Raw genomic sequence first — 27592 nt, forward strand, 5'->3', positions numbered from 1 at the left:
CATGAGGTAGGAAAAGTATGTGGATAAATTGAACATCCAGTCAGGAAGTTAAAGCAACATATCAAGACATCAGTCAGGAAGTTAAAGCTTGGTCGCAAATGTGTCTTCCAAATGGACAATGACCCCAAGAATACTTCCAAAGTTGTGGCAAAATGGCTTAAGGACAACAAAGTCAAGGTATTGGAGTGGCCATCACAAAGCCCTGACCTCAATCCTATAGACAATTTGTGGGCAGAACTGAAAAAGTGTAGGCGAGCAAAGGAGGCCTACAAACCTGACTCAGTTACACCAGCTCTGTCAGGAGGAATGGGACAAAATTCACAGTGGGAGCGTGTGGAAGGCTACATGAAATGTTTGACCCTAGTTAAACAATTTAAAGGCCATGCTACCAAATTCTAATTGAGTATGTACACTTCTGACCCACTGGGAATGTGATGAAAGAAATAAAAGCTGAAATAAATCACTCTACTGTTATTCTGACATCTCACATTCTTACAATAAAGTGGTGATCATAACTGACCTAATTTCTACTAGGGTTAAATGTCAGGAATTGTGAAAAACTGAGTTCAAATGTATTTGGCTAAGGTGTATGTAAACTTCCGACTTCAACTGTACATCTAATTAGGGAATGGTTTATTATTCTGAGAATATTTGCAATTCATGTTTTATTCATGTTCAAGAATTTACCGTAAAAGTTTATAGTGCAGATTTTGACCAAAACATGAACATATGGCCTTGATACAGTCCTGAAAACTTGACCACAAGTGTTGTTCTCAACACATCATCAACGCAATATTATTTCAAATATGCGATTTCACACAACAGTCAAGAGACTGACTTTCCATCATTTAAAAACAACAAATAAAAAACCAGAAGAAAATACAAAAACAGTCATTCACAATAAGAAGTAAAACTAGTGAAAAAGTCATTATTCAAATGCTCTGAAAAGACAAGGCGGTTCCATCCGTCACCATTCTACCTTCCATTCCAGTGTTATCATGTTTATTGATTGCATTTGAAAAATTATTTTCTGTAATCCTAAACTTAGTTCTCACAGAAATGGTTCAGGTCCTTCATAGTTCTCTCATAGTAGTGAACGTGTGTGTGTGTGTGTGTGTGGTTACGTATGTGTAGAATATTTGGGAATATTCATTTGTGCACATGTATCACCATGACCAAGTCATGTACGGGAAGACTACTTGTATTTGCATATAACCATAGGTGATATTGTTGAGTGTGTGTGTGTTTACTCAACCACTTTGATAGAGTGTACGTGGTAGGCTGAGTGTGTTCTGGAGGAACTCTTGCTGCTGTAGGGGCCCTGGCCCTGCTGAGAGGAGGAGCGGGGGAACTTAGCTGCAGTGGCCTGACCCACCGTGAGCTATGAGAGAGAAAGAGAGCGATAAGTGAGACAGGTTGAGGTCTGTTCAGCGAAGGTGCGTGTTTCTACAGATCATAAATCAACTTGTCTGGTGATTTTGGTTCATTGTAAAATAGACATGCTTGGTGATGATGGTGTACCTGTGTGACGGGGTGATGGCGCTCCACGATGACAGAGCTCATTGGAGGAGCCACACCCATGACCTGGAGGTTGCTGGGAGCACGTACGGAGCTGGGAGCGCGGAGATCGGCGCGTGCCGTGATGCGAGCGGTCACGGTTTTGGAGGCTTTCTGTTGACCCGATGTGATCACCCGTGTACTGACCTGATACAAATGATGATCATTAAGGAACAGTCAACAAATACGCGTGACCTTTCACTTTGTTTGATAAATGGTGAGGAAAAGGTCACAGTAACCAGAGACAGTGGCTAACACCCTTTTCTCAAACACTTCCCATTGTGGATTTCCGATTGGTTAAAACTCCCTCTAGCCAATGATTACACCAATCCAATGCAATGATTGTAGATCCATGACAGGAAGTGTGCAAGACCATAATCAATGCTAGTACTAACCTGTCTGTGGGAGCTTGCAGTGCCCCCTGGTGGTAGGGTGCTGTGGACCACTGTGGTGGAGGGGAACAACTCAACTCTGGAGGCTGGGACATTGGAACCCACCTGACGGAGAGAGTGAGTGGACAGACATTAAGAGTGCAGGTAGAAGCCCATACACAGGAAAGGAGATGAAGAAATTAGACAAACTGATGCACTGTAAATATAACAGGCCTATCCAATGTATCACACAGAGGCCTGGTGTGTGTTTGAGGAGTCAGCAGTCATAAACCATTATCTCGAGACAGGCTGTGACTGTACATTGTGTAGTGGCAATTATAAAATACTTCTAGTGAGAAAATGTTTAGTCTTGAGAAAGAATATATACAACTGCAGCAAATGATATGACAATATGTTGTTTAATGATGGCGGAACCTGATCCATAGTAGTAGTGATTGCCATTGCATTTATGGACTGTAACCAGGGTGGGTGGGTGTGTGTGCGTGTGCGCGTGTCAGCATCTCACTGTCTCCTCTGCGTCACTCTGGGACGGTGGTACAGGGGGGTCAAAGTGGACCGGGCTGAACCGAGTGGAAGAGGCAGGCCTTTGCTGGAGATGAGCCAATGAGCCGGTGCCAGGATCATCCCGAGGGGGCGGAGCATCTATGGAGGGAAGACCAATAAGAGCAGTCATATAATCATCTGTACACAGGCTTAAGTCCTGAAGCCAGACCAGCTTCATGACTGGACATGTGAAAGCTGATAATCAAATAAGCCCAGTATAATCAAATGTGACCAACATAAATCACATTCTGTCATTTGCAGACACTGGCCCTGTCAATTATAAAACAAGAGACAAATTACTGTATGACATTCCAGATCATTCTGATGAGAATTTTTTTATTAAATTTACCCCCCCCCCCCCCCAAAAAGACAAAACTCAAATCAGACACAGATAAATGTATGTGTTGAAACTAGAACCACTCTTTAAGTTCGAGCTGAATCTCTAAAATCGCATACATGCATTTGCGGATGACGACCGCCACACCAAGGTTACAACCTCCACAGAGCACCACGCCGTCAGCATTTCCAAAGATTTACCATCATCACGCAAGGAGCCAAAGTGTCACACTGCAGAAACAGTGTCTGTGTTTTAGGGTAACAGAGCCTAGGCAATAGACTAATAAACTGAATGCGTGGCTTGATCAGATACAACTGGGGGAGGTGGTATAATATAGGGGTGGGCATTAGACATTTTTGGACTGTTCGAGTAAAATATATATTTTTACAACACAAGGCCCGCACTGTTTATATGCCAACAGTGCGCAACAATGCCTAATTAAATCATAACCATTACAGATCTAATATAAATATATTAGTACCAGTCAAAAGTTTGGACACACCTACTCATTCAAGGGTTTTTCTTTATTTTTACTATTTTCTACATTGTAGAATAATAGTGAAGACATCAAAACTATGACATAACACATATGGAATCATGTAGAAACAAAGTGTTAAATCAAAATATTTTATATTTGAGATTCTTTAAAATAGCCACCCTTTGCCTTGATGACAGCTTTGCACACTCTTGGCATTCTCTCAACCAGCTTCATGATGTAGTCACCTGGAATGCATTTCAATTAACAGGTGTGCCGAACAGGTGTGGAATTTCTTTCCTTATTAATACATTTGAGCCAATCAGTTAGATTGTGACAAGGTAGGGGTGGTATACAGAAGACAGCCCTATTTGGTAAAAGACCAAGTCCATATTATGTCAAGAACAGCTCAAATAAGCAAAGAGAAATGACAGTCCATCATTACTTTAAGACATGAAGGTCAGTCAATTCGCAAAAAAACATCAAGCGCTATGATGAAGCTGGCTCTCATGAGAACCGCCACAGTAAAGGAAGACCCAGAGTTACCTCTGCTGCAGAGGATCAGTTCATTAGAGTTACCTGTCTCATGAGAACCGCCACAGGAAAGAAAGACCCAGAGTTACCGCTGCTGCAGAGGATCAGTTCATTAGAGTTACCGGTCTCTCATGAGGACCGCCACAGGAAAGGAAGACCCAGAGTTACCTGTCTCTCATGAGGACCGCCACAGGAAAGAAAGACCCAGAGTTACCGCTGCTGCAGAGGATAAGTTCATTAGAGTTACCGGTCTCTCATGAGGACCGCCACAGGAAAGAAAGACCCAGAGTTACCGCTGCTGCAGAGGATCAGTTCATTAGAGTTACCGGTCTCTCATGAGGACCGCCACAGGAAAGAAAGACCCAGAGTTACCTGTCTCTCATGAGGACCGCCACAGTAAAGGAAGACCCAGAGTTACCTCTGCTGCAGAGGATCAGTTCATTAGAGTTACCTGTCTCTCATGAGAACCGCCACAGGAAAGAAAGACCCAGAGTTACCGCTGCTGCAGAGGATAAGTTCATTAGAGTTACCGGTCTCTCATGAGGACCGCCACAGGAAAGAAAGACCCAGAGTTACCGCTGCTGCAGAGGATAAGTTCATTAGAGTTACCTGTCTCTCATGAGAACCGCCACAGGAAAGAAAGACCCAGAGTTACCGCTGCTGCAGAGGATAAGTTCATTAGAGTTACCTGTCTCTCATGAGGACCGCCACAGGAAAGAAAGACCCAGAGTTACCTGTCTCTCATGAGGACCGCCACAGGAAAGAAAGACCCAGAGTTACCTCTGCTGCAGAGGATCAGTTCATTAGAGTTACCTGTCTCTCATGAGAACCGCCACAGGAAAGAAAGACCCAGAGTTACCGCTGCTGCAGAGGATCAGTTCATTAGAGTTACCTGTCTCTCATGAGAACCGCCACAGTAAAGGAAGACCCAGAGTTACCTCTGCTGCAGAGGATCAGTTCATTAGAGTTACCTGTCTCTCATGAGAACCGCCACAGGAAAGAAAGACCCAGAGTTACCGCTGCTGCAGAGGATCAGTTCATTAGAGTTACCGGTCTCTCATGAGGACCGCCACAGGAAAGGAAGACCCAGAGTTACCTGTCTCTCATGAGGACCGCCACAGGAAAGAAAGACCCAGAGTTACCGCTGCTGCAGAGGATAAGTTCATTAGAGTTACCGGTCTCTCATGAGGACCGCCACAGGAAAGAAAGACCCAGAGTTACCGCTGCTGCAGAGGATCAGTTCATTAGAGTTACCGGTCTCTCATGAGGACCGCCACAGGAAAGAAAGACCCAGAGTTACCTGTCTCTCATGAGAACCGCCACAGGAAAGAAAGACCCAGAGTTACCGCTGCTGCAGAGGATCAGTTCATTAGAGTTACCGGTCTCTCATGAGGACCGCCACAGGAAAGAAAGACCCAGAGTTACCTGTCTCTCATGAGGACCGCCACAGTAAAGGAAGACCCAGAGTTACCTCTGCTGCAGAGGATCAGTTCATTAGAGTTACCTGTCTCTCATGAGAACCGCCACAGGAAAGAAAGACCCAGAGTTACCGCTGCTGCAGAGGATAAGTTCATTAGAGTTACCGGTCTCTCATGAGGACCGCCACAGGAAAGAAAGACCCAGAGTTACCGCTGCTGCAGAGGATAAGTTCATTAGAGTTACCTGTCTCTCATGAGAACCGCCACAGGAAAGAAAGACCCAGAGTTACCGCTGCTGCAGAGGATAAGTTCATTAGAGTTACCTGTCTCTCATGAGGACCGCCACAGGAAAGAAAGACCCAGAGTTACCTGTCTCTCATGAGGACCGCCACAGGAAAGAAAGACCCAGAGTTACCTCTGCTGCAGAGGATAAGTTCATTAGAGTTACCTGTCTCTCATGAGGACCGCCACAGGAAAGAAAGACCCAGAGTTACCGCTGCTGCAGAGGATAAGTTCATTAGAGTTACCTGTCTCTCATGAGGACCGCCACAGGAAAGAAAAACCCAGAGTTACCTGTCTCTCATGAGGACCGCCACAGGAAAGAAAGACCCAGAGTTACCTCTGCTGCAGAGGATCAGTTCATTAGAGTTACCTGTCTCTCATGAGAACCGCCACAGTAAAGGAAGACCCAGAGTTACCTCTGCTGCAGAGGATCAGTTCATTAGAGTTACCGGTCTCTCATGAGGACCGCCACAGGAAAGAAAGACCCAGAGTTACCGCTGCTGCAGAGGATAAGTTCATTAGAGTTACCTGTCTCTCATGAGGACCGCCACAGGAAAGAAAGACCCAGAGTTACCGCTGCTGCAGAGGATCAGTTCATTAGAGTTACCTGTCTCTCATGAGAACCGCCACAGTAAAGGAAGACCCAGAGTTACCTCTGCTGCAGAGGATCAGTTCATTAGAGTTACCTGTCTCTCATGAGAACCGCCACAGGAAAGAAAGACCCAGAGTTACCGCTGCTGCAGAGGATCAGTTCATTAGAGTTACCGGTCTCTCATGAGGACCGCCACAGGAAAGGAAGACCCAGAGTTACCTGTCTCTCATGAGGACCGCCACAGGAAAGAAAGACCCAGAGTTACCGCTGCTGCAGAGGATAAGTTCATTAGAGTTACCGGTCTCTCATGAGGACCGCCACAGGAAAGAAAGACCCAGAGTTACCGCTGCTGCAGAGGATCAGTTCATTAGAGTTACCGGTCTCTCATGAGGACCGCCACAGGAAAGAAAGACCCAGAGTTACCTGTCTCTCATGAGAACCGCCACAGGAAAGAAAGACCCAGAGTTACCGCTGCTGCAGAGGATCAGTTCATTAGAGTTACCGGTCTCTCATGAGGACCGCCACAGGAAAGAAAGACCCAGAGTTACCTGTCTCTCATGAGGACCGCCACAGTAAAGGAAGACCCAGAGTTACCTCTGCTGCAGAGGATCAGTTCATTAGAGTTACCTGTCTCTCATGAGAACCGCCACAGGAAAGAAAGACCCAGAGTTACCGCTGCTGCAGAGGATAAGTTCATTAGAGTTACCGGTCTCTCATGAGGACCGCCACAGGAAAGAAAGACCCAGAGTTACCGCTGCTGCAGAGGATAAGTTCATTAGAGTTACCTGTCTCTCATGAGAACCGCCACAGGAAAGAAAGACCCAGAGTTACCGCTGCTGCAGAGGATAAGTTCATTAGAGTTACCTGTCTCTCATGAGGACCGCCACAGGAAAGAAAGACCCAGAGTTACCGCTGCTGCAGAGGATAAGTTCATTAGAGTTACCTGTCTCTCATGAGGACCGCCACAGGAAAGAAAGACCCAGAGTTACCTGTCTCTCATGAGGACCGCCACAGGAAAGAAAGACCCAGAGTTACCTCTGCTGCAGAGGATCAGTTCATTAGAGTTACCGGTCTCTCATGAGAACCGCCACAGGAAAGAAAGACCCAGAGTTACCGCTGCTGCAGAGGATAAGTTCATTAGAGTTACCTGTCTCTCATGAGGACCGCCACAGGAAAGAAAGACCCAGAGTTACCGCTGCTGCAGAGGATAAGTTCATTAGAGTTACCTGTCTCTCATGAGGACCGCCACAGGAAAGAAAGACCCAGAGTTACCGCTGCTGCAGAGGATCAGTTCATTAGAGTTACCGGTCTCTCATGAGGACCGCCACAGGAAAGAAAGACCCAGAGTTACCGCTGCTGCAGAGGATCAGTTCATTAGAGTTACCAGCCTCAGAAATTCCAGCCCAAATAAATGCTTCAAGTAACATACACATCTCAACAACAACTGTTCAGAGGAGACTGTGTGAATCAGACCTTCATGATCGAATTGCTGCAAAGAAACCATTACTAAAGGACACCAATAAGAAGAAGATACTTGCTTGGGCCAAGAAACATGAGCAATGGACATTAGACCTGTAGAAATCTGTCCTTTGGTCTGATGGGTCCAAATGTGAGATTTTTAAGATATATAACTGAATATTTTTCCAAATGAAAAAAGTTGCTAGTACGAAGTTATGTGCATTTCGAGTCTGGAAAAGTTGGTCTCAAAGATTGATCATTTGTAACGGGGCTCAATTTGGTGAATTGAAAGACGTGAAACATTTTTGGGGTGTTATCAACCAAAATCTGTTTTCTTTTTGATATACAGATGTTCTATTTAGTTTATTACCATCTTCACATTGAACACTGTATGCTGATGAATCTGTTTGATGAGTTGGCCCGAGGCTTAATGATTCTAATGAAAATACCCTCTTGGTCTTTATCAAACTGCATATTTTCAATGTGGAACCTGTCTATGTTTATGGAGAGGGGGGGGGGGGGGTTATAGCCTAGGCTAACCAATTCTAAATGGCACTAGCAGTTCGCAAAGTAGCCTCAGTGGAAAATAGACGGGACGCAATTCTATTCATAGAATTATTCCAAAACTGCAGCTCGTTGTTGGAACACATATTTTCCTAATTCAATCAACCAGTCCATTTTACATTTGTGATAACATGTTGTCACTTGTCAAGGAATGTATCTTGTGTATCCCATCAGTTAGATGCGTTTTGTAGTAATTTATTTCTGTAGGTCTAATGGGAGCTTGTGTGTGTGCACTCTGCACCTGTGTGTAGAGGGAGTGGTGGAATGCATTTGAGTGAATGAGACACAGAGGGGAAAGGGAACTTAGGGAGAAGACTGATGCTCGGCTTGTTTAAAAAAATAAAGAAATGCACATCTACAAATGGAACACTAGAATCCAAAACATTTGGGACAACATTTCACTTGCCCGTTCTGGCAGCCACAAAGCACATTCCACTAAATAGTTTCACAGCACTTGAAAGGTTTTGACGTCCGTTCGAGTACTAGATTACTCATGCCCATTCCTAGTATAATATACTTCTTTCAACAATCTGTTCTATGAATTAAAGTGTCAGGGACAGAGGGGTTTCTTGACAGAGCCGTGTGTGTGTGTGCGGGTGTTACTAACCGTGCAGGTCGTGCTCCGCTCGTCCCTCCCCAGTGTGGAACATGCTGAGAGCCTCCATGTTGAGGGCACACACGCCCCTCATAAAGGCCTTCTTCATGGACTCCTCATAACGCTCCCTCTCGGAGTGCAGCCTCTGGATCTCAGCCTGGGCAGCATCCAGCGCTTCCACGTGCTACACAGAAGGAGAGGAAGGAGAGAGAAGAAAGAGGGGGTGAAAGAGAGAGAGGGGGGAGAAGGAGAGAGATAGGGATTCATTAATTTAACTGTAATTAACTGTACTGTAATTAAAATGCAAAGGCCACATTGGGGAAAACATAAATAAGAGGACTGGCTCGATTGTAACTGAGGAATGAGGTTGAAGGGAAGCTTGTTTCACTTCCTTAACTCTGAACTGACCACCTACTCCATGCTGCAATTCCTCGCTCTCGCTGTAATAACCATCTCTCTCCCTTCCTCTATCCCTCTCTCTCTCTCTCTCCCTCCCTCTATCCCTCTCTAATAACCATCTCTCTCTCTCCCTCTATCCCTCTCTCTCTCTCCCTCCCTCCCTCTATCCCTCTCTAATAACCATCTCTCTCTCCCTCCCTCTATCCCTCTCTAATAACTCTCTCCCTCTCCCAGGCTGTTCTGTTCTAGCTCTACTCTTTCTCTGCCCATCTACAGTACTGCCATTCCTCTCATCCACTCTGAAACCCTTCTCTTTACCCCCCCTCACTTTTTGCTAGGCCTACAAGCCTTTAGTACACTGTCTCAACACCATAGGAGGTTGGTGGCACCTTAATTGGGGAGGACGGGCTCGTGGTAATGGGTGGAATGGTATCAAATACATCAAAACACTTGGGTTTCCATGTGTTTGACGACATTCAATTCGCTCCGTTGCAGTCCTTATTATAAGCCGTCCTCCCCTCAGCAGCCTCCACTGCTCCACGCGTCTATGGAACGGTCGATATTCCTCCATCCCTCCCTCCCTCCCTCTTTCTTTCTCTCTCTCTCTCTGCGTGCTAGACCCACTTCCTGCTCTTGCTCCTCTCTTTCCCTGGGCTCTAACTGCAGCCTCCATCAACTAGGCTCACTCACTACTATAGTGCAGCAATTATACATGACCATTATTCGAATCTCTTCACATAGCCCGACTTACAGAAAAACCTTCAAAAAGGTATATTTGCCATGTAAAAAGCTGAAAGGTGCCAGGCCTGCAGAACTATGCAGTATGGTGAATGACACTATTTCTGTAAGACAATGTTTACTCAGTTTCTCAGTTGTGTAGTTAGCTTCTGTTCTGTGCTCATGTGAAACGGTCTTCTTCTTTTAGGACAGGACACCATTTCAGAGTGCTGGAACCAGAGATCATATGTAATTCTATGGTTGAAACTCTATAGGCCTACTCTATGTAGCAATATCTGTGTGCGAGTGTGTGTGTGCGGGTGTGTGTGTGTGTGTGTGTAGCTCCTCCATACCTCTGCCATCTTGTCCTCATAGCCAGCTGACAGGCGCACACAGACCTCCTCTGCCCGGGCGCGGCACGCCTTCTCCACCTTCTCCTTCCAGCTCCCCTCGACCAGGTTGTGCCAGCCTGCCCACACCTTCCTCTTCAGCTGCAGACGGTAGTGCTGCTCTGCCAGCCGGGCACTGTGGGCCTGGGGAGAGGGAGGGGAAGGGACATGGGGGACAGGGGGAGGAACGTTTAGGAAGACTCTGCTACACACAGGAATCAAACCGACACTTCAGATATCCAGTGAAAAACAAGGTATTAAATACTGTCACATGGATGCAAATATCACTTATTTAACCCATGAATATCAGGCACCGGAACAATAATACTACATGTAATTAAAAAAAATCACAAGTGGAAAATCTAAGTGTGAAAACGTAATGTATGCATGTTCAATGTGATGTGACATGGTAATGCATGTGTCGGTTAATCATGCAAAGATTCAGGATTTGCATAACCCTGCTGGAGTACTGTCAGCACTTAAAATGTACACTTCACCAAGGATGTTATGACATTCATTTCACAGAATAGACATGTGCAACTCATTCCGTGGTTAAAGGAGTGAACTGTCATTTAAAAAACAGACATTAAGATGCAGTGAGCCGTATACGTGTGTCCCGTACCCACTGTTCCCCATCTCAACCACACCCTAGCCCTCTGAGGGAGACCTCTCTCCCCCCGGTCTCTCACCTGCTCCCTGGCTTCGCTGTGCTGCAGTCTCCAGTGGGTGAAGGTCCTCATCAGCTCCAGCCTCTCCCTCTGTCTGTCCACAGCCTGGCTCAGGTTCACTATCACCTACAAGAAAAACAATACAAGTCACACACACGATGCCTCACACACTCAATTCATCATAACACACCAACACTGTTGAAGAGAACTGTATGACTTGTCTTTACATAGGTAAGACCCTACCAGTAGCGGGTGTGGGGTGCGGAGGTGTGTGTGGTATGATATGTGTAGACTGTGTACCTCGTCCTTCCTCTGGTTGGAGGTCTCGTAGGTGTGGAGCAGTTCCTTCAGGCTGTCCATCTCTGCAGTGAGGCCTGCTATACAGGCAGCATGCTTCTCCCTCTCCTTCCTCACCTCCAGCTTGTGCTGCTCCATGAAGGCCAGCTTCCACTTCCTCAGCTCCATCAGCACGTTGGCCTGGGGTGGAGAGACAGGGATGGAATGGTTTAACAAAGAAACATAGCAGCCCACTTCAACGGCACAATAGAGATACTGAATCACAAATGACAAATCAAGAATCAGATGATCATTTAGGAAACACGTCACTGAAAGCGAAATGTGATAAGCGCTGTAGATGCGGTAACGAGGTCAATGGAACGCAGACCGCGGGGGATAGAAGAGGGACGCCAGATTGGCGCACATTTAACAAATCTGAGTGGATATTGGTCAAATCCGTCATGATTGATGCATCGTAACAGGCTGTTACGTGTGTGTGGTTACTAAAGTCAGATTTGGATTTATTTGGCTGTTTTCGACAGCATAACATTTAGAAGTAGTCTCTTTTCAGGTTTAGAAATGACTGCTAAATGCTTACTCCTGTTCGTATAAGCAGGTAGCATAGCTAGAATAGAGAAATCGGTGGTGGTAGTCAAGTGTTTTTAAACTGCAATGCAGTTGATTGGTGACGATGACATGAACATATTATTGGGTTTGACATCCATACAAGCATTATACTCTGACTTCTACCTCAACATAGTGTGAAATACACATATAAACAACAGCCTAAATGTACGCTAATTTTGCTGGGGTGCAATGAGGAGATTCGGGATCTTCCCCTCCCCATGCGTTTCCATTGTTTGGTCGAGTACCCCTGGCCTCTTTAACGCATCTATCAGGTCAACAGAACATAACCCAAGAACACAGCCTCATAAGGATCTATTCTCGCCAAGCTAAAACAAAATCGCCAGACATTGAATAGACAGACAATAAAGAGGCAGGGCAGGCTAACCTTGAGCTTGTCGCTCCAGGTGTCCAGGAGGTTCTCCATCTTGTTCAGGTTCTCGTCAGAGACAAACATCTCTGTCACCACGGTGACCAGGGGGTCTGGACTGCCGTGTCTGGAGCTCTCCGACGGCGTCGGCAGTCTGTCTAAGTGAGCGTCTGAGACAACAGATGACCTGCCAGCCAACTCTTCATTACCTGGAGGTCAAGAGACTGGGTTGATTTTCTGCAATCAAACCTGAGAAAGAACCACAGTGGTCCCAAAGAATGTTTGATGCTCTGGGAGCATCAAAATAGTATACTATAGTTATATATATCCCATGCCTGTTCAGTCTCATGGTCTTTATAATAATGCTTTTCATTGGACTATAGTTATAAAGCATGTATTGGCTGTGTGTATTTACCCTCAAAGGTGTGTGAGTGTGCCCTGGGCTCCACCATAAAAGGGGAGGCCCGTGCTGACCTCACTCCCCTGCTAGAGCGTCTCCCATCTTCAGCTTCAGAAACTGAGCCTGAGAGGCAGAGAGAGCCGGAGAGAGAAACAGTGATAGAGAAACAGAGAGTGCCTGTGATGGTAAGAATACTAAGTAAGAAAACTCTGGCTCTTCATCCAGGAATGCATTTATGGCAATATCTTAATTAAACCCTGCAGTGAGAAGAAAAACAGTCTGTACTCTAAAGAGCAGTTTGGGCAGGATGCCAGCATATCATTACCAATCAGGCGCACAAAATCCTGCCTGCTTTTTACATCCCAGTACACTACTCCATGACAGTTTAAGCTCTACAACTGAGAATGCCGTGGTCTGGAGAAAAGACTGATAGACTGGGTGTAAGCTGCGTGTAAGCTTGCTTGTGGCAGGGAACAGAGAATGATTGGCTCTTCTGCTATTAAATAGAGTAGCTCAGACACCTACACTCCTGTAATGTACGGTCTGATATCATTCTCAGTTATATGATTAACTAGTAGTGTCAATGCCTCTCAGTCTGTGTTTTGGGACAGGTCTTGGCTATCATCAAGCAGTTAATCTCTCCATGTCAAGTGTTTCGGTACTTGTGAAATACACATGGAACATTCAACAGCTTGTTGGGCTTGGTGCAATCCAGTCTGTGTGTGCCCGGGTTAAAAGACACCGACAGAGAGAGAAGCATTTCTTAACAGAAAGACCCAAAGCAGGAGAGAAGCCAAATCCTTTACGACAGTGGATCATTTGAAGGGAGCAATGTGGAGGGCCTCAAGCTGTGTGTCTGTCAGAACGGCTTAGTGTAACAAGTGTGTGGGTGAGCAGCGGCCCACTGTACCTGCTGAGCGATGGGACCTCGCGTCATCATTTCCACGGGAACTCCGTCCATCCGCAGACAGTTGTGAGGCACTCAGAAGCTGCAGTTGAGCGGCGGGCTGCGGGTCATACTTAGGAGTGACCACTGCGTAGCGGAGAAGTTCTTCATATTCATCCTGTCAATCATATGAGAAGAGACATGGAAACGGGGCGGCAGGTAGCCTAGTGGTTAGAGCGTTGGGCTCGTAACCAAAAGGTTGCTGGATCGAATCCCCGAGCTGACAAGGTATAAAAAATATGTTGTTCTGCCCCTGAACAAGGCAGTTAACCCAGGGGATGCATCATTGTAAATAAGAATTTTTTCTTAACCTGTTTTTTTTTAAAAAGGCAAAAACCCTGTGCTACACGAGTACACGACATCACAAGGCTGCTTCCGACATTTCTACAACAAATGCTGGGAGCTGACACTGTCGTAGCCCATGTGGGGTCAAACGACGTCAGGAGGGCTAGTTCGGAACATTTGAAAATGGATTTAAAAAAACTGATTTTAGTATTAAAAGACTCCAAAAAGAGGTCAATCATTTCAGGTCCAGTATCATTGTTGGGCCGCAGGTGTGAAAGATTCAGCAGACTGCTGGCATTACACATCTGCCTAAAAGACTACTGTAGCTCTGCTGGAGTCACTTGTATAGATAACTTTGATACCTTCTGGAAATAGAAGATACTCTACAGGAATGAAGGAGTTCATCCAAATCATCTTGGCTCCTGTCCATGCATTTCAAGGCTGCGTTGAAACAATGACTGTTCAATGATCCAAGACCAGCTCAGTTAATCCCTACCATTGAGACAATGAGTTGTCATAATGCTGCATCAAATGTACATGATCCTAGGGGCATTGGCAAACACAATGTAAGTACCTTCATTTATGTGCCCTTAATTGCACCGAATACTTCTGTTTATCCTACAGCTATTGTAAGCAGTAATCATGGGCCTATGAACCAGAGTTACATTGTTAGCACTGAGGCAGTGTGCCCTAGTAGGAAGACCACATTGTGCAGGTCACCCTGCACTATCAGCTCCAATATAAATAACATGAGTGAGTCTACTTCTGATAAGCTTCCCAGTAAAGCATTAAAAACAATCACGCAACCCAGAAAAGCGCTAACAATAGCTCATATTAACATATGCAGCCTGAGAAACAAGGTCCATTAAGTCAGTAACTTGCTTGTAAGAGATGACATTAATATTCTGACTATCTCTAAAACTCACTTAGATTATATCTTTGATGATACAGTGGTAGCAATACATCGTTATAACATCTACCGAAAAGACAGAAATGCCAACGGGGGGCGGTGTTGCGGTCTATATTCAGAACCACATTCCTATAAAGCTTAGAGACGATCCAATGTTAAAGTACTGTTGAAGTAATAGGTTAATATGCCTCACCTAAAGCCCATTCTTGTGGGAAGCAGCTATAGCCCACCAAGTGCTAACAGTCAGTATCTGGATAATATGTATGAAATGCTTGATAATGTAAGTGATATCAACATAGAAGTATATTTTCTGGGTGATTTAAATATTTACTGGCTATCATCAAGCTGCCCACTCAAGAAAAAACTGCAAACTGTAACCAGTGCCTGCAACCTGGTTCAGGTTATCAGTCACCTACCAGGGTAGTTACAAACAGCACAGCAATTAAATCATCAACATGTATTGATCACATGTTTACTAATGCTGCAGAAATTTGCTTAAGCAGTATCCAAATCCATAGGATGCAGTGATCACAATATAGTAGCCATATCTAGGAAAACCAAAGTTCCAAAGGCTGGGCCTAATATAGTGTATAAGAGGTCATACAATACGTTTTGTAGTGATTCATGTGTTGATGATGTAAAGAATATTTGCTGGTCTATGGTGTGTAATGAGGAGCAACCAGACGCTGCACTTGACACATTAATGAAATGGCTCATTCCAGTTACTAACAAGCACACACCCATTGGGAAATTCACTGTAAAAACTGTTAAATCCCCTTGGATTAATGAGGAATTTAAAAACTTTATGATTGAGAGGGATGAGGCAAAAGGTATGGAAAATAAGTCTGGCAGCGCAACTGATTGGAAAATGTATTGCAAATTAAGAAATCACGTGACTAAACTAAAAAATAATAAAAATAAACTATACTACGAAACAAAGACAAATTAGATAAAGAATGATAGTAAAACGTTTTGGGGCACCTTAAATTAAATTATGGGAAAGAAAGCCAACTCGACTCCATCATTCATTGAATGAGATGGCTCATTCATCACAAAGCCCACTGATATTGCCAACTACTTTAATTACTTTTTCATTGGCAAGATAAGCAAACTTAAGAATGACATGCCAGTAACAAACGCTGACACTACACATCCAAGTATATCGGACCAAATTTTGAAATCCGTAAAGCCAGTGTGGAAAAAGGTGAAAATGTTTTGTTGTCTATCAACAATGACAAGCCACCAGGGTCTGACAATTTGGATGGAAAATTACTGACGATAATAGCAGACGATATTGCCACATTTTCAATTTAAGCCTACTAGAAAGTGTGTGCCCTCAGGCCTGGAGGAAAGCTAAAGTATTTCCCCTACCCAAGAATAGTAAAGCCCCCTTTACTGGCTCAAATAGCCGACCAATCAGCCTGTTACCAACCCTTAGTAAACTTCTGGGAAAAATGGTGTTTGACCAGATACAAAGCTATTTCCCAGTAAACAAATTGACAACAGACTTTCAGCACGCTTATAGGGAAGGACACTCAACAAGCATGGCACTTACACAAATTACTGATGATTGGCTGAGAGAAATGTATGATAAAATGATTGTGGGGGCTGTCTTGTTAGACTTCAGTGCAGCTTTTGACATTACCGATCATAGTCTGCTGCTGGAAAAACGTATGTGTTATGGCTTTACACCCCGTGCTATAATGTGGATAAAGAGATACTTGTCTAACAGAACACAGAGGGTGTTATTTAATGGAAACCTCTCAAACATAATCCAGGTAAAATCAGGAATTCCTCAGGGTAGCTGTTTAAGCCCCTTGCTTTTTACATTTTTTACTAACGACATGCCACTGACTTTGAGTAAAGCCAAAGTGCCTATGTATGCGGATGACTCAACACTATACATGTCAGCTACTACAGCGACTGAAATGACTGCAACACTTAAAGAGCTGCAGTTAGTTTCAGAGTGGGTGGCAAGGAATAAGTTAGCCCTAAATATTTCTAAAACCAAAAGCATTGTATTTGGGACAAAACATTCACTAAACCTCAACTTAATATTGTATTAAATCATGTGGAAATTGTGCAAGTTGAGATGACATAACTGCTTGGAGTAACCCTGGATTGTAAACTGTCATGGTCAAAACATATTGATACAAAAGTATGTATGTGTCCATAGTAAAGCGCTGCTCTGCCTTCTTAACAACACTATCAACAAGGCAGGTCCTACAGGCCCTAGTTTTGTCACACCTTGACTACTGTTCAGTCGTGTGGTCAGGTGCCACAAAAAAGGGCTTAGGAAAATTACAATTGGCTCAGAACAGGGCAGCACAACTGGCCCTTGGATGTACACAGAGAGCTAATATTAATAATATGCATGTCAATCTCTCCTGGCTCAAAGTGGAGAGATTGACTTCATCACTACTTGTATTTATGAGATGTATTGACATGTTGAATGCACCGAACTGTCTGTCTAAACTACTGGCACACAGCTCAGACACCCATGCATACCCCACAAGACATGCCACAAGAGGTCTCTTCACAGTCGGCAAGTCCAGAACAGACTGTGGGAGGTGCACAGTACTACATAGAGCCATGACTACATGGAACTCTATTCAACATCAAGTAACTGATGCAAGCAGTAAAATTAAAAACACTATATGGAACAGCAGGGATTCTGAAGCAACACAAGCATAGGCACAGAAACATGCATTCACACATACACACGATAACATATACGCACTATACACACACATACACATGGATTTAGTGCATATGTGGTGGTGGTGGAGTAGGGGCCCGAGGGCACACAGTGTGTTGTGAAATCTGTGAGTGTATTGTAATGTTTTTAAAATTGTATAAACTGCCTTAATTTTGCTGGACCCCAGGAAGAGTAGCTGCTATGGGGATCCATAATAAATGGCTAAACACATATTTCTACAATTTCTTCTTAAAATCTGATTTTGAACCAAACCTTAACCCTTACCGTAACCACACTGCTTACTTTATGTCTAACCATAACCTTAAATTAAGACCAAAAAGCTCATTTTAGTTTCCATGGATTGTTACGATATTGACTTGGTGGCTGTGGTAACTTCAATTGCAACCTCATCAAAACAGTCGACTGATGAGTTTTAAAACATGAAGAATTGTATTTCTCTTCATGAACACATCTCCATAAATCTGTAAAAGTAAGTGCTTTGTTACCTGCAGCTCAGAGGAGACCGAGCTGCCCTGATCTGAGTCCCCTGGCAGAACTGGACTGCTTGGATCCCCTTCATCTGAGGACATCTGAGGAAAGATACATACAAATGCAACTGGTTGTTTTAACAGGAAAGGCACTTGGAATGGTCATCTGCTGATGAAGTCAGATAGCATGATGACAAATACTACATAGCTCATTGAGATGTAAACCAACTACATAACTACTGTACTATATTCAAAGATTCAGCCTAGAAGGACCAACATAAAGGTAGCTAAGGTTAGGGTAGTCTCGCGAGGACAGCCTACAAAATCTCGTTTGGTGATTGTCAGGGTTCGTGCTATTCGGAATCCTTATCGGGAAATCCCTACCCGTTGAAATTTAAATGCTTACAGTACGGATTATGGTTAGGCAGAGTTTCCCAAACTCCTGGGGCGCGTTTTGGTTTTTGCCCTAGCACTACGTCCGTGCTATCCTTGGGACGGTCCTAACGTTACCCAATTGAAATTGACATTTTAAACGGTTAGGTAAGGTTTACTGTAGGGACGTCCCTAGGATCCCGGATAGCACAGGCCATGTACATTTTGATCCACATCATTTAGGTTCGCTAGCTGGCGTTAATTTAGCTAACGTTAACCCGTATCAGTTCGCTAAATTAGCTAGCGTAGTAAACATAGCTAGCTAACAGTAGCAATAGCAAACTAGCGCTTCCACACACACACGATGCAGTTTTGGAACGAATTTGTCAAATTTTGTCTTATATCACGTCCACATTTGCAAAAGTGTTACCTTGGTGCTTTGGAGTATATCGAACTGCCTTCGTCTTGCGTTTGTTTTGTGTTATCAACTTGTTGATCTTGACAGTTTCAAATCGCTAGGTTTGTGTTTCAAACTGGCTAATTTTACAACAATGCGGGATTAGATTGGTTACTGAGTCGAAGGTCCCTACTAAACGACTTTTGATTGGGCAGCGCGTTTCTCTGGTAACCGTAAACGGAAACAACGTTGAACTCGGTGTCGTCTAAAATGATGGTCATGTACTTTTGCGTGTCATGTTGTAAGAATTGGATTTAACTAGATAACTAAATAGCTAGTTGTAGTAGCGCCATACGTTTACAATACTAGCTAGCTGTATCGAGAATGACTATTTGATGACAATGGATTTTACTCCATATTATCTACCTAAATGAATTAGTGAGATCTGGAGCCATGCTTGCTAGCTGCTGGTATTATTCGCTGATCAGAGGTAGGCTACTGTAATATTTAACTCCAGCTAGTAAACAACTTGTACTGTAACGTTAGCTGCGTTGCCAGTTGAAATTGATCTGTCAATGCTCCTTTCTCATTTGTCATTAAGCAGGGCAAAACACCTTGTGTGTGTCCATTCTTCTTTGATAGCATATGGCAGTGGTGGCAGCAGCACTGGCTGGTTTAGTAGCCTGCAGACCATTGCCTTGGTTAATTCATGAATTAAAACAATCAGTTCCACTTACCTGTCTGAAGTAGGTATATGTCTTTGGTGAATACCACCACCCTGAGAACCTGCCTGTTGACATTGTTGTGCCTGTCAGTTGGGAAACTACTGACACATAGCTAGGTTCACCTGTACAAACGAAGACAGAAACGCCTTTGAGGTCATAAACCTCATGCTTAATAGCATTAAGCCCCATATGTTGCAGAGGCCTGGCAGACTGGAATGGAGGCGGGACAGACTCAAGACAGCAGAGACATATGGTCCCTCTTGGCCATGGCAGAAATGTCTGTTACTCTTGGACTAGGACCTCCTTACCACCTGGATGTGCAGTGAGAAGGCTGCTATGGCACTGTCATACACAATGCTAGCAGCATTGTTATGATACTTGTGGCATTTCTTTGAATTAGATGCATGAGGGAAAACACTGTAATGCCATGTATGTCGGTGTCATTGAGATTAACCTGACAAAGTATCTGGGCTATTCTGCCAAGGAGGAACAGTAGTCCAAAAGGGTGCTTGACAACTGATCCCCTAAGTGGCAAAGCATAGGTTACTCTGGCTGAGGAGGAAGTGTGTATTTCAGGTCACTATAACGTATGGTCCAGAAAACAAGTCGATAAGACATGATAAAGTATGCAATGAAACCACATTGATCAGTTTTCAATAAATAGTTTGCCAACAGTTAATCAAATGGCTACATGGACTATTTGCATTGACCCCCCCCCCCCCCCCCCCCCCTTTTCTCTCTTTTTTGCGCTGGCTCTATGCAAACTGGACACACACACACATGCATATTGACACCACACACACTCACACAACCTCAGATTGAGGGGTTGGGTTAAATGTGGAAGACATATTTCGATTGAATGCATTCAGTTGTGTAACTGACTAGGCATCCCCTTTTCACACTCTTCACACATACGCTGCTGCTACTCTGTTTATGATCTGTCTTGATTGTCTATTTACTTTTACCCCTACCTACATGTACATATTAACTCAATTACCTTAACTACCTTGTATCCCTGCACATTGACTCGGTATCAGTACTCCTTGTACATAGCCTCATTATTGTTATATATTTGTGTTACTATTTCCTTTTTTTTATTGAGAAAAATGTTCTTAATTTTTAAGTCTGCATTTTTGGGAAAGGGTTTGTAAGTAAGCACTTTACGGTAAAGTCTACACCTGTTGCATTCGGCGCAAATACGATTGAATTTCATTTCATTATTTAGCATTTTGTTCTGATGATTGACAGAATTCAGTAGCTTCACAGAGATGACCTATTTCCATTTTACAGATGTCTCTTTGAAGATGATTTTGTCACCAGATCTTTCTGTAGCAGCTTCCCTGCCCTTTATGATGGCATTAGTGAGCAGCTGCTAATTTGGTATGCTTTTCTGCAGTGGTAAGATATAACAGAACAAGGCATGGGTACATGATAAAATAATCCTTACATTGTGTGTGTGACAGGAATGAACTAAAGAAAATAAACCGTCACAAGAGACACAATGTCACAATGACAAGTGAAATGAAGCCGGAAATGCACCTCCACCCCCAATCCGAGACTGTATACCCTATTTCCAACAGACGATGTGGTTCAGGGATTGGACTACAGCCGCACTAAGACACTCAAGTCATCATCGGATACTAGTAAGCAAGTGTGTGTGGTTGGGTCAAACAATATCACTATTATTCACTGTTCCTATGGTACACATTAATTTCTACACATGGAATAGCTGATATATTGTCCCTTCTAGAAATCAATGGTAATTGCTGTGTTTTGATTCTTACAGGCATACAAGAGAAAGAGTTGGCGCAGAAGATAATGCTTACCACAGGCAGTGCAGTGCCCTTTCTCAAAACACTCATTCTTGTAGTGGAAAGAGGTTATAAACTACAGTTGATAGGGGTGAGATTAAACTGTGTATTACTGTGTATTACTAGATCCCATTTGTAAATGCCACCTTTGTTTGAGATAGAGGAAATGCACCTGGGCCTGTGTTGAAATGGGATGCAGCTCACATCCTCTTCTAGCCTGTAAGAGGTTCAATCTGTTCCAGGACAATAATCACAATCCATTTGACTTTCCTCCCCCTGGTATTTTAGCTCAGGTACGTGAGACTATTCAGGACCTTGAAATAGTAGACAGTAGAAAAATTTGAGAATAATGTCCGGGGCTAAAACTGATTGAAAAAAGTATTATTCGGGTTTTGGCTGACGTTTGATTGTTTAATTCTGTACGTTGACAAAAAAATACATCCTTTGTTTATGCATTAGGCAGATAAAATCATCCATGTGGATAGAATGAGCTGGAGAAGACTTCTCAGAACAGAGTGCCATAGAGAAGATGGCCTATGCTCCCAAATGAGCGATGGGTCAAAGTAAGTAAGTACGTTTGTTTATACCTACCTGATGCATGTACAATGTAGGTCCTATAATTACATGTGTTATACTACTGTAATAAACTGTAAAGTAACTTAACTTTCTACAAAATTGCTGCTGCTGCCTACAATCGATTTTCTGCAGACTCATGACAACAACTACAATGTGCTATCTTCAATCATAATGATATCAACCGATTTTCTGCTCAAATCCGACAGTGATGATATCTCATACAAGACAATGGTGATAATTGTCAGGGGGGCGCTTTTCTTAGCTGCCTGCTGTTTTCAGATTAGTTTTGATTACCTGTTGGCGATATTGGACATCCCCCTCAGGCTAAAGTCATCTATCACATCACGACAGCAATAACACCAGTGTCCTTTTGCATTCATGATGCTCCTTTCCCATACAATCACTGGGGTTGGCTTCTTGGTCTTGTGCCTGTAAATATGGAAACGCTGTCTCCGTTCATATAATGTAAGTATACACTCCCTAGCAATTGTGTAAGAGAGGGATAAAGGTCAGCTGACCAATAACAAAGGTAGGAGAGGGGGGGGGGGGGGGGCTAAGTCAGTTACCTCTCCCACTAGGCAAAAACTATTATCATCAATGTCTAAATCGCTGTCTGGACAAAGATAAGGCACTTTATGACTAGACTCTTGCACAAGTCCACCCCCACTATAACTGTTGATTTGCAGATAATGGCTGCTAATGTGCAGCTCTGTACCTACGTGTATGGGCATGTTTTGCCAAAGTAGGATTCTTTGAAATATGAATAAATATGTGATAAGATGATGTGTGTGTGCATGTGGCCAATGGCCATGTGCGTCAGAGCGCGTGCGTGTGTGAGGATCATTCTGCTCTCCCGTACATTAAGCTAAGTGCTCCTTGGCTCTCCAGCAGTAGTAAATGAAGTCTTATGGCCTGAAGAGGTTTTGTCTTCCAGCTCTGAATGAAAAGCAGAGACTGTCCCCAGCCTCAGGTCACCGCTCCTGTGAATCATCAAAATCAGAGGACAAAGAGAGAAGCCTCTCTTTTGTGTGTTAGGGAGTGTGTCCGTGCCAGTATGTATGCATCTGTGTGTGAGTCTTTTCTGTGATGGTATTTAATGCATGTACAGTATATAGCCTGTGCCAGCTCTCTACATTTCTTGTCATTACAACAATAACAAAAGAAGAAAATAAATCAACATAATACCACCAGTCCCTGGCAGTATCACCATTCCATTGCTACCATCTAGACCTCTGCATTTATCTCAAATTGCTGGAACCCATTTTAAATGCAACTCCTTTGATAATCATATCTTACAGTGGCTTAAATCTCATATACAACAAGAGGTAAACCCCAGGAATATAAAATGGGATGTTTTGTGCAGATAATCATCTCTCTGAAGTGGATCTTGTTCCTCTGTGGTACTGTTGCAACGGTTTGCAGTCTTTAAGGATGTGACTACTGTATGGCTGAGTGTCCTGTCCTGCATCAGTCCCTCACTTTACTCTCTGACCATCTCTCTCTACAGCTTGTGGATTTGAGAAGCGCTAGGATTTGACATAACAAGCCCAGCACTCACTGTCTCACACTTCATCTGAAGAGCCCACTTATCTCTGGTTATGTAATTATATAACATTATTATATAATCGTTGTGTGATATTCTGTCATATGTAAGAATTAGAATATGTGTGTACTGTATTGTGTGTATAGAAATTAATAAAATAAACTCTTAGCTACTTTTGAAGTGTCTCTTTTCATGACTCTAGACTGCAGTCTCTTTCATCAGCTGAAAATATACTGTATAGTCAACTTTTTTATTCATATTCAATGCTGAAAGGGAAACATCTTACAAAACTGTGAACATTGATCACTATGCCCTCAATGTTATTGTTCTGAGAAGAAGGTGCTATGACCTGGGAGCGGTGATAGACCAGGATGATACTTTGAAACACTGACTAAATGAATAACATTCATTCAATGTTCTGCCAAGTAATTATGGTGTGCCATCATTATAGATATGGAAGGATGAGACACGCATGGCATAATTTTGGTTGAGTATCAGTCAGTATTCTTCTGGTGACTAATGCCAGATTTGGCTCTTGGACTACCCTGCATTAGGTTGCATGCCATTATTCTGCAGGTGCAACCTACAGTGTATGTTTGCAGAAAGGTAGGAACTGGTATTAATATCTCAATTGGAATTCTGTGTTGGTGTTTAGTGAAAGCAAATCTCATGCTTCTCACTAAATGCTAACACAGAATTTTAATTCTCCATTATGCTGATTTAATAAATTTGAATGATCTTCTAACTTTTTGTCTTAGATTATAAAAAGCCTGATCTATGGTAAAGAAAGGAGCTAATCCAAGAATGGACCAGACAGAACGCTTCACTGAGACGCAAAGAAAATGAATGTAACCTAAGGCAAGGCTTAATTAGGTAGGAAAGTATACATATACACTGAGTATACCAAACATTAGGAACAATAATGAGTTGCACCCAGAACAGCCTCAATTTGCCGGGGCATGGACTCTACAAGGTGTCGAAAGCGTTCCACAGGGATGCTGGCCCATGTTGACTCCAATGCTTCCCACAGTTGTGTCATGTTGGCTGCATCTCCTTTGGGTGGTAGACCATTCTTGATTCACACAGGAAACTTTTGAGTGTGAAAATCCCAGCAGCGTTGCAGTTCTTGACACAATCCGGTGAGCCTACTACCATACCATAAGGCACTTAAATCTGTTGTCTTGCCCATTCACCCTCTGAATGGCACACATACACAATCCATGTCTCAAGGCTTACAAATCCTTATTTAACCTGTGTCCTCCACTTCATCTTCACTGATTGAAGTTGATTTAACAAGTGACATCAATAAGGGATCATAGCTTTCACCTGGATTCACCTGGTCAATCTATGTCATGGAAATAGAAGGTGTTCTTAATGTTTTGCATACTCAGTGTATATTTATTTTTACTTGGACCAACTTGATGAATACATGCTTGTAACTAAGCAAGCACAAAACAGTGTTACTTATAATGTATTTAGTGGAAGTTAAGATTTTAAGGACTGTATCTCATGATGATTCAGCCATTTTATTGAGAGAAAAGTGTGTTGTGGCCTAATTCACTGAATTATCTGAAGACTGCCTGCAATAGAAATGTAATCAATGATGCATGTATCCAGTGTGTAATATCCACCAACAGGTATGTAGCCTAGCCTACCAGTGCTGGTAGTAGTAAACCGTGTTGGACGTACCAGTACAATTTTGGATCTGCAGTAAACTGTCGAAGTAAGTAGATTATTCTTCATTCTATAGTAGACTAGTAGCCGGCCCTGCGCCAGGGAAAATACATGTATTATGCTGGAGTTAAGGTGTTCCTCACCCACACAATCTAAATAAGCACAAATCAGTGCATTTACACCAGCAATGACCCTGAAAATGTACACACACGCGGTAATAGTGGTATTGTTATTGCGCAAATTCAGCACTGAAATTATTTCAGGACCGTGGACAGCAGCCATTCCAGTAGAATGACTTTCTGGGCCATGGACTGCGGCGAATGAAAATCTGTTGTCGCCTTGTTGGCCTTATGTGGTTATAAACAATTTACACATAGCCTAATGCACTGCCGCTTTTTAGCGGAATAAGCTAGCCTACCTTGTTTTCAACATTATACCAGCCATGGTCGACATATGTTTTCAAAGATTTAAGAAAGATAATTACTCATTTTTGTCAAGTGAACTTGAAAACATTGCAGTAGGGTAAATTGTGTTTTCTTTAGCCTACACTTCACGCTCTTGGAGACTGGCGGGAATTATAATTTGGCACAATGGTTTGCAACAGGTCAAGCTGTTGGAATTTGGAACGATGCCGGATAGAACAAAGCTGACTCCATAAAACACAAATGAGCAAGATACTGCAACATAAACACAAGGCTATACTACAGAAACTTTTCAGCAAATACAATCTGTTTACAGCACCATTAATTTGCCTTTCAAATGAATGTGTTTGTTTAGAGTCATCTAAGAACTGTCTGTTAAAAAGTCCTGCTCTGGAAATCAAAACCTCGTATCATATCATATACAGGCAGTACTTGACTTGGGATGAAATAAGTGCACGAGCTGTCGGTCATTAGACTATGTTAACCGAAATTCACAAATAATGCTATAGAGACTTCTGATTATTCACTATTAATAGTTGATACACATTTTCCATGACTTCTCACCAAATTTTCATGACTATTATTATAGCCTACATGAAAAAGTAAGCATTATTGACGCTGGAAGGACTGCTGTGTCTGATCCCATGAAGGCCTACCCTCTCCTGCCATTGTGCCGGGAGAGGGTGGGGGGCACTTAACCCCCCACAAAGTAAAACTGCACATGTTTTTCATCCGGAGAGCTCCTGGGTGTGCAGGCTTGGCTTTTGAGCCAGCCCTGAAACACCCACGTCTGCTTATAAAAGTAAAGCAACTGATGTTTAAGCTACAATGTGGTTAGACCAGGGCTTGAACAAAAGCCTGCACACCCAGCTATCCTGGAGGATGGTTGCCACCCTTGATATAAAATATTGCAAAATTACAACCAGATATTTTTGTCTTTATGAAATTATAAACTCATTCAATGAATCAGGGATCAAATGGATAAGGTGGGCTTTTTCAAAGCAATATATCTAACTAGACATGTTAATATATATAAGGCTAAAATATGAATGTTTCAGGGGAGATCAATGCACAGGAAGTTATTTGTCAATTAGGCCATTCTTAGAAATGGTTTAACGTTATTGTAATTACATGCCTACTGTTTAATAGAAGGGAATCCTAGATTTCCAACGGTGCACATTTATTTACAGTCCCGGTGGAAAGGCGACAACTACATTAATGCTGAGCTATAGCTATAGTTAAATAGCGAGATAACTGCTACAAGTTATGTTTTGAATTGGCTATGTAGTTAGTCTGTTTGTCATTATTTTATACTTGCTGCTGAAATGTCGTTCTCTCCTCCGGCATCCGCCCACTCGCATTGGCACACACTCGCACTGGCACACGCAACACACACATACACGCACTGAAGGGACCGATAATGGCTGATATGTAGAATTGTAAGTGATTGATAATATTAAAAGGTGTGCCTTCATGAATTACATTAACAAAATCAATACAATCATCTCCATTACTTTTCATGACCATACAACCCCTCATTTGACATCTTGTAACAGCGCATCATGCGCATTCAGGTTGGCGCATTTTAATCTGTACAATCTCAAACAGCCTACTGTCACACACTGATTCACAGACTAGCGGCAAATACATTTGAACAAAGTGGGACCAGGAAATGAATCCCCACTCCCTATTGCTATTCAATGCAGATCCAGTACGCAATCCCCCCCCCCCCCCCCCCATTTTTTTTTAGAAGTACCGGTACGGCGCTCCGGACAGCTCTGGCCCAAGTCAAGCACTACAGTCCGTCGCAGTGTTTCACGTCATGCTCCCTCTAACTACCTTGTTCCATTTCACGGAATTGCCGGCATCACTCAATGAAATACAATTATTGATTGCACTCTCTCCTAGCTCTCCCCGTCCCTCCTACTTCTCCCTCTCTCGTTTCTTTCCTGAAGTACTGCAGGGAGATAACAGCATCGAAAAAAACACCGTCAGACAGCAACTACCTCAGTTCTACAGTGGGACACCAGCACATTTACATTCACAAGACACAAGCAACTCGCCTGGTGCAATGGCTAACAACCAGCGAAATCCACTTTTCCTTTCTCCTTAAACAACGGTAAGCGCTTTAATTTCTTAAAACAAAACTGAGATT

General features: G+C 43.2%; 1 protein-coding gene and 1 long non-coding RNA gene across 4 annotated transcripts; one reads left to right on the top strand and one right to left on the bottom strand.

The window, feature by feature from the left end:
• Positions 1 to 616: 616 nt before the first annotated feature.
• LOC139412037 (POC5 centriolar protein homolog (Chlamydomonas)) lies at positions 617 to 19642 on the bottom strand. Of its 2 annotated transcripts, none has more exons than XM_071158824.1 (13): positions 18720 to 18834; positions 17936 to 18019; positions 13501 to 13654; positions 12606 to 12713; positions 12209 to 12399; positions 11221 to 11397; positions 10942 to 11046; positions 10217 to 10396; positions 8760 to 8931; positions 2455 to 2591; positions 1953 to 2054; positions 1522 to 1704; positions 617 to 1381 (listed from the first exon to the last, which is right to left on the bottom strand). In XM_071158824.1, the coding sequence occupies exons 2-13, from the start codon at positions 18017 to 18019 to the stop codon at positions 1247 to 1249; spliced, it is 1728 nt and encodes a 575-aa protein (XP_071014925.1). In that variant the 5' UTR covers positions 18720 to 18834; the 3' UTR covers positions 617 to 1246. The 2 variants fall into 2 exon arrangements, with proteins under 2 accessions (XP_071014925.1, XP_071014924.1); XM_071158823.1 differs by lacking the exon at positions 18720 to 18834 and adding an exon at positions 19424 to 19642 and having other exon boundaries at positions 1074 to 1381.
• Positions 19643 to 20156: 514 nt separating this feature from the next.
• LOC139412038 (uncharacterized) lies at positions 20157 to 21785 on the top strand. Of its 2 annotated transcripts, XR_011634658.1 has the most exons (4): positions 20157 to 20791; positions 20875 to 21054; positions 21198 to 21313; positions 21682 to 21785. It is a non-coding gene; the product is annotated as an uncharacterized lncRNA (long non-coding RNA). The 2 variants fall into 2 exon arrangements; XR_011634659.1 differs by having other exon boundaries at positions 20157 to 21054.
• Positions 21786 to 27592: the final 5807 nt, after the last annotated feature.

This window comes from Oncorhynchus clarkii, chromosome 6 (assembly GCF_045791955.1).
Source record: "Oncorhynchus clarkii lewisi isolate Uvic-CL-2024 chromosome 6, UVic_Ocla_1.0, whole genome shotgun sequence".
NCBI classification, from domain to species: domain Eukaryota; kingdom Metazoa; phylum Chordata; class Actinopteri; order Salmoniformes; family Salmonidae; genus Oncorhynchus; species Oncorhynchus clarkii.